This window comes from Vicia villosa, linkage group LG6 (assembly GCF_029867415.1).
Source record: "Vicia villosa cultivar HV-30 ecotype Madison, WI linkage group LG6, Vvil1.0, whole genome shotgun sequence".
Lineage (NCBI taxonomy): Eukaryota > Viridiplantae > Streptophyta > Magnoliopsida > Fabales > Fabaceae > Vicia > Vicia villosa.
In genome coordinates, this window is record NC_081185.1 from 634182 (window position 1) to 641736 (window position 7555).

At 32.1% G+C, this 7555-nt stretch overlaps 1 protein-coding gene across 1 annotated transcript; it reads right to left on the minus strand.

The window, feature by feature from the left end:
- Window positions 1–311: 311 nt before the first annotated feature.
- Window positions 312–1175, minus strand: LOC131611093 (auxin-responsive protein SAUR32-like). The gene has a single exon (XM_058883214.1). The coding sequence runs from the start codon at window positions 814–816 to the stop codon at window positions 325–327; it is 492 nt and encodes a 163-aa protein (XP_058739197.1). The 5' UTR covers window positions 817–1175; the 3' UTR covers window positions 312–324.
- Between the last annotated feature and the right edge of the window lie 6380 nt (window positions 1176–7555).

Sequence of the window (7555 nt, forward strand, 5' to 3'; positions counted from 1 at the left end):
GATCATTGTGTTGGTGGGAGGGAAGATGTATTTGTCCATATACACAAATAGGAAAAAGAGAAAACACAATTTGAATAGGGCAAACCATGGATCACACGTTTTATTAATTTCAACATTTGATCATTATATTCCATAATCACTACTTGCAATGGAAAGATATTAACACAAGACTAACTACACTAGACATATATGGGAAAATAATTCAACAACACATAATTATATACCTATGTATGATATTTAAGATAATCTGAAGTTCATGATCGAATTTCAGATTATCAAACATTTTTTTCTATAGACTGAAATAGATAATACTATAAATGATAATTAAAAATTGTTTAAAAAGATCATTCGAGAAGGACTAAGTAGTTGATAAGAAGAACGAGAGCGGTTTCCAACAAAAGTACAACCTTGAGGAGGAGTTTCATTGTCCATTTCCATCAACACTTTGATAAAAATATCAACATTACAAGGAAGAGCCAAAGGTCCTTGACAACTATAACCATATTCTGATTCAGCTTCTTCAAGCAACATCTTGAACAAAGGATGGTTGGCATACTCGGTTTTTATCACAAACCTTTGCATTTGAGGTCCGACATACACGGAAAAGCATCCTTCGGGTGCAACTTTCTTTCCTATCTTGATTTCATCGCCTCGTAGATTAGGCCATGATTTGCTCCTTCTTGTCGTTGGAGTCACTGAGGATGGATATTTAGTCTTGACCCCTCCTCGTCCTATGGACTTGCATCTCTCCCATGTTTTCGTGATGAGACCTACTTTCTTGCTCTCATGCTTCATGCTCTTGCCAATATTATCCATTCTTGTCTTCTTTTTTTTATTTGAAAATTAAAAAGATGTGTGGAATTGAATAGAAAAAGATGGAAATTAAGAGGAGAGTGTGTGATGTGTCAACCCCTATCATAAACCAAATTAAACATGAGTTTGCTCCTTGGCATCATTGTGTTGCTCATAACTATATATACAAATTCAGAAAAGTAGACAACACTTTAGTTATTATGATCACAAGCATGAGAAAGTTGACAATATGGAAAAAGTTCAGAAAATCATAAATTCAATTTAAGGAAGAAGAAACTAACATGTATAGTTAGTTATTGGCAAGATGAATTTTTGTGCTAAAATAATTTTACCTACCTTGGATAATTCCATCACCTATTACACGCTGCTTTAAATAGAGAACTATAAGGTTAGAAGGGTTTATTTTGTATATTTAAAATATATTATTTTTTATTATCTAGTGGATTAATAATTCATTGCAATTTGTCAACGTTGCGTTTTTCTTTTCTTCAATTATTATTATTATTATTGTTTGTCTTTCTCCACAAATGAAAATTGGACACCATATGTTTTTACTTCGTCCACGCTTTTATATATATATATATATATATATATATATATATATATATATATATATATATATATATATATATATATATATATATATATATATATATATATAAACTAACATACGAAGGTTGTTGAAAATATTAATAAAAGGGTTACATATAAGACAATAAATAAAATTAGTTTGGACAGAGAGAGGGAAACCAAGTAGCTTAAAAGATTTGACTAACATTATTATAAGTACTCCCTCAGTCTCAGTCCACCATTTCGCACATTTTAAAAAAAATGTATAAAAGTAAGAGAGGGAAACGAGTTTTTACTATAATACTCTTATCATGTATTAGAAATGATGAAATTTTTATTAATTAGAGGGTAAAATTGGAAAAATGTGTATTGAAAATTGAAATGGTTCATTCATTTTGAGACATCATTTTATTTCAAATGGATCACTCATTGTGACGCCCTTTTGCTTATGCATGATTACTCTGTAAGATTATATATGTGTATATATTTGGGGTTAGAAAAGGGGTGTTACATTAGTGGTATCAGAGCATGGTCGACCAGTTGGTCAGAGTCATTAATGTCCTTATTCCCGTGTATTAGATTTGTGTATCTGACACGATCGATACTGTTTTGTCTATTTTGGTTGTTGGTTATCGTAGGACGATGGTTGCTGGGAGGAACGATGATGTCATTGCTGATGCATTGAGGATGTTAGCTGGATCTCTTGGTCAAATTCCTCAAGCTAATGCTGGAAATCGGAATGGTGATGATGATGAGTATCGTGCTTTAAGGAAGTTCCAGAGGAACAATCCTCCTACCTTTGAGGGTGAGCATGAGCCGGATAAAGCTCAAGCTTGGTTGAAGGCGATTGAGAAGATCTTCCGAGTCATGAATTGCACCGATGCTCAGAGAGTGCAGTTTGGTACTCACATGCTGGAGAAGGAAGCTGAGGATTGGTGGGGCAATATGGTTCAGAGGTTTGACGAGGAAGGTGTTCAGGTTACGTGGGATCTTTTTCGCGATGCATTTTTTGAAAACTATTTTCGGGAAGATTGTCATGGAAAGAAAGAGGTGGAATTCCTCGAGTTGAAGCAAGGAAATGGTACTGTTGCTGTATATGCTGCTAGATTTCAAGAGCTTATCAAGTATTGTCCTCACTACAATACTATGGATGAGGAGAGATCTAAGTGTTTGAAGTTTGTCAATGGTTTGAGACATGGTATCAAGAAGGCGATTGGTTACCAACACATTACTCGTTTTACAGAGTTGTTAACAAGAGTCGGATCTATGATGAGGATAGTAGGGAGAGTGCTTCTCACTACAAGGCTATGAATGAGAAGAAAGGTTAGTTCTGTGGGAAACCATATGATGGTAAAGGAAAGCAGAAAGCTGGTAATGGCAAGAAACCGAGTGGGGGAGGATCTCACACTCCTGTCAAGGCTATAGGTGTGGTGTTGAGGGACATCGTATTTCTGAATGTCCTCAGTTTTATGCGACGTGTTTCAAGTGTGGCAAGGTGGGTCACAAGTCTCACGAGTGTAGAGGTGGTTCAAAGGTGACTTGCTACAATTGTGGAGAGCAAGGTCACATTAGTACCAAATGTGACAAACCGAAGAAGGAGCAAGCAAAAGGGAAAGTGTTTGCATTGTCTGGTGCGGAGGCCACTACCGATGATAGGCTAATCCAAGGTACGTGTTTTATTAATGGTACACCTTTGATTGCTATTATTGATACTGGTGCAACGCATTCTTTCATTTCTTTGGATTGTGCTAAGAGATTGAATCTTTTGTTATCTGATATGCGTAGAAGTATGGTTATTGATACACCTGCTATGGGTTCTGTTTCTACTTCTTATGTGTGTCGGAGTTGTTTGTTGAGTATCTTTGGTAGAGATTTTGGAAATGATTTAGTTTGTCTTCCGTTAGAGCAACTTGATGTGATTTTGGGTATGAATTGGTTGGAATTTAATCGTGTGTATATCAACTGTTTTGATAAGACGGTTATTTTTCCTGAGATTGGTGTTAAGGAAGATTTGTTTTTGTATACTAAGCAAGTTGATGAATCTGTTCAAGATGGGGCGGAATTGTTTATGTTATTGGCAACCTTAGATGTGCATGAGAAGAGAGCAATAATTAATCAAAACTCGTGACAATTATTTATAAATCAATAGTATGCATTTCCACAAGTCAATTCAAGAAAATAAGAAAAACTACGAAATTTCCTACAGCTCGCGGCGCGTCCTAGAGTTCATGGTGCAAACTCAAGTCAGAAGGTATTTCGCGGCGCGTCCTGTGCAAATTCTGCTGCATAGACAGCAGTCTCCTTTCCCCCATTTTTACCTAAAATCAATTCCAGTCCAGATTTTATCAGGAATTTCATGCTTATATCATATATACAACACATATAACCTAAGATAAACATCAAAACATAATTCATAAATCAATTCCATAGATGCTAACATAATCTTCAAAGTTAGGGTTTTACAAAATCAACATACATACACTAATTCATATACTATTTTCATACCCACTCATAGAATCATCCATAGAATCAAAAATACAAGTTAGGTTTCACATAATTTAAGGATGAACATACCAATTCCAAAGCAAAACTAGTAAACTACCCATTCCAAATCATGCATTTTCTAACTCAATCATCATTACTCACTTATATCTACTTATAATCACTTGGATTCACACCCTTACCTTGAATCTCTAGTCCTTCTTCTTCAAGAATCTCTAATTTCCTCTCTCTTCTCTTTTTTCTTCTCTTCTCTTTCTCTCTAGCCTCTTTTCTTTCTTTTTCCCCAAAAATTGTTATGTCTCTAAAACCCTAGTTTTCCTTACTAACTCATTTTAACATATTGGGCTTAACCCACATAATTCTATATTGTAATTAATTAAGCCCATTACTAGATATATACTAATATTCACATAATCACTTAATTAATTAAATAACACGCATATTCAATTAATCACCAAAACATAACAAATAACTAATTATCACACAAATAATAATTAATAACATAAACACCTAATAATTAAATAAGGAAATAAAAGTCGAGTCATTACAGAAAGCAACACTACAGAAGATTGTTGCTTAATCAACCACTGAAGCGGAATATATTTCCTTCACTGAAGTTGTGAAAGAAGCATTGTGGCTCGAAGGTTTTGCTAAGGAGCTGAAACTTCAAGGTCGAGGTATCACTGTTAAATGTGATAGTCAAAGTGCTATACACCTGTCGAAGAACTCAGCATATCACGAGTGAACCAAGCACATCGATGTGAGGTTGCATTTCGTCAAAGGAGTAATAGAGCATGGAGAAGTCCAAGTGCTAAAAGTTTCGACGGATCACAATGTTGCTGATATGATCACCAAGACATTGCTCAGTTGCAAGTTTTTCCACTGTATGGAGTTGATAAAGCTGCATGAAGAAAGCTAATTTGTTCTTCGATATTATAGAGTTTGTTCCAAGGTGGAGATTTGTGAGAATTGGATCGAACTCTATTGGGTCGAAGAGTAGCTTCCGGTTCAATAGGATTTATGCATGCCGTCGAAGTATTTTCACATGCTGGTGTCGAAGACCTACATATTGTAGTCAAAGTGTGTTATAGTATGTGGGGGTCGAAATGCTAGGGCTGTTAGTATTTCGAATTGGGCCTATTTGTTATGTCCAATTGTTTAAGTTAGCTTGTACCCTAAGCTAGCTTGTAATAGGTATTTGTGAAAAAACCCATTAGTTTAGTATGTTAGGTTTATTATAAATATCATACTAGTCTTTCATCATTGCATACTACAAATTTTAATATAGGGTGAGAGGGTTATTTGTTATTCTTGTAAAACTTGTAATCTTGATTCAAAGAGAAAGTAAAGAAAAGCAGTTATAACCAATTTCTTTATGTTCTTATTGCTCCCCTATTTTTTCTTATCCTTGTGGATTTCTTGCCGAAAGAAACCTATTATATTTTGTGATTCCGACATCGTTTTTTCACAACATTGATTTTATTGATTTAATATCTCAACAATAACTTAAACACTTTACTTATCTCAACAAAAACAACAATATAAAATTTATAATCTCATATTAACAATAAGAAAAGAATGAACCCTATGTTGGACGAAGACAAATGTTTGACGTAGCTTTTGAACAATAAAAAAACAATAAAAAAAGACATAATTTGAACACAACAACATGATATCATAACTCATAAAGTGTTTCAGTACGTACCTTTTCTTGAAAAAATTCGTGGAAAATGAATTCAAATATATGAGGCTAGCTACTTGTTTTCGTGGCACATTTTCCTTGATTCATACTAGTTTGAAAAGTTATATGTTGGAGTTTTGTAAAGTTATGATTAAGTTTTTTAGAGATTTGGATCAGGCAAAAGAAGTTAAGGTTTTACTTACAGCGCAGTCTGTTCTGAAGTGAATTAAGTTAGATTTTATAAATAATATATTTCACAACGATTGTTAAAATCATCTGTGATAGAATGCCTTGATATTTCACCATGATTGTTAATCCGGACCGTGGTGAAAAGTGTTTAATTTTTATTTCAAAATAGAAATTATGGTAACTCACCCATTTTCTAACAAAAACATAAAATTATATATATATATATATATTGGGTTTTGAAGCATGTCACTCTTACAAATCACAACTGTTGTTAATTTTGATTGTGATAGAAATTATTTAATTTTTATTTTTAAAAAAATGAAAAGTTTTTAATAAATATATATATATATATATATATATATATATATATATATAGGGACGACTCAAGTGAGAACACTTGGTTATTATGAGAAATGAGAACAATGAATCACGACCATTAAATTTTAATTTGTTGATTTTAATGAACTGGATTGGTTTCTCTTTCTATGTTAATTTAAAATAAATATTAAAGATCTTTGAAAGAGAAACCAATCTTGTTCATTAAAATCAACAAATTAAAATTTAATGGTCGTGATTCATTGTTCTCATTTCTCATAATAACCAACTGTTCTCACTTGAGTCGTCCCATATATATATATATATAGGGGACGACTCAAGTGAGAACACTTGGTTGCTATGAGAAATGAGAACAATGAATCACGACCATTAAATTTTGATTTTGTTGATTTTAATGGACTGGATTGGTTTCTCTTTCTAGGATCCTTAATATTTATTTTAAATCAACATAGAAAGAGAAACCAATCCAGTCTATTAAAATCAACAAAATCAAAATTTAATGGTCGTGATTCGTTGTTCTCATTTCTCATAATAACCAAGTGTTCTCACTTGAGTCGTCCCCATATATATATATATATATATATATATATATATATATATATATATATATATATATATATATATATATATATTTCATTCAAAATATAGAATAGTATATTATTGACACTGATTTGACACAAATGAATTTAAGTTAGTGATCGAAATGATCAAACATTGAGTTTCATGCATCACTCTCTTTACTTTTCAAACTCATAATATTAATTTGCTTCTTAATCTCTTTGATCGGAGTTTCTAGGTTTCTCCCATGACAACACCTTCACCATTTTCTTACTTGTAAAACTTGTCATTTGAAAAATGTAGGCAAGAAAGTATCTTCAAATATTTTTCAAGCATGATGCTGATGTTAAATAAATAATCTAATAAGTGTTGTCAAAATTTCATTTCCTAACATATTTTGTGAAGCATGATATGAAGTCAATGATGACAAAAGCCTAGTGAAGACTATATATATATATTTATACATTGATGTTATTGAAGACAAATAATTCCATAAATTATAGATAATTATAGACGCAAACGAATTTGCCCACACGTCCATAAGACTTTATTAAAATTAACATAGAGACGCATATGGTAGAAAAAAAATAGAAGAAAACCTACAAGAAATTGAGTGGTTCTGAATCTCTTATCAGAATGTACAGTGACTTTCAATAAATGTATTCTTTTACTATTTCAAATAACAATGGGATATTTACAGCATGCTTTCGGCCTTTTAGCTTATTTATGCATTTTGAATTTTAATTAAATTTAAATAAATTTTGTATTTAATACTATAAATAATATATTTTATAAAAATGATTTCAATATATTTCATGAACGCGTTATTCTTTTTCTATTAAAAATATACAATCAATTTCGTTGGTTTTAATTCAAAATAAAGGATAAATAAATTCGTAGTACATG

What these genes read in the sequence shown, in the direction of transcription:
- LOC131611093 (XM_058883214.1), bottom strand. Translation starts at nt 816, where the DNA reads ATGGATAATATTGGCAAGAGCATGAAGCATGAGAGCAAGAAAGTAGGT.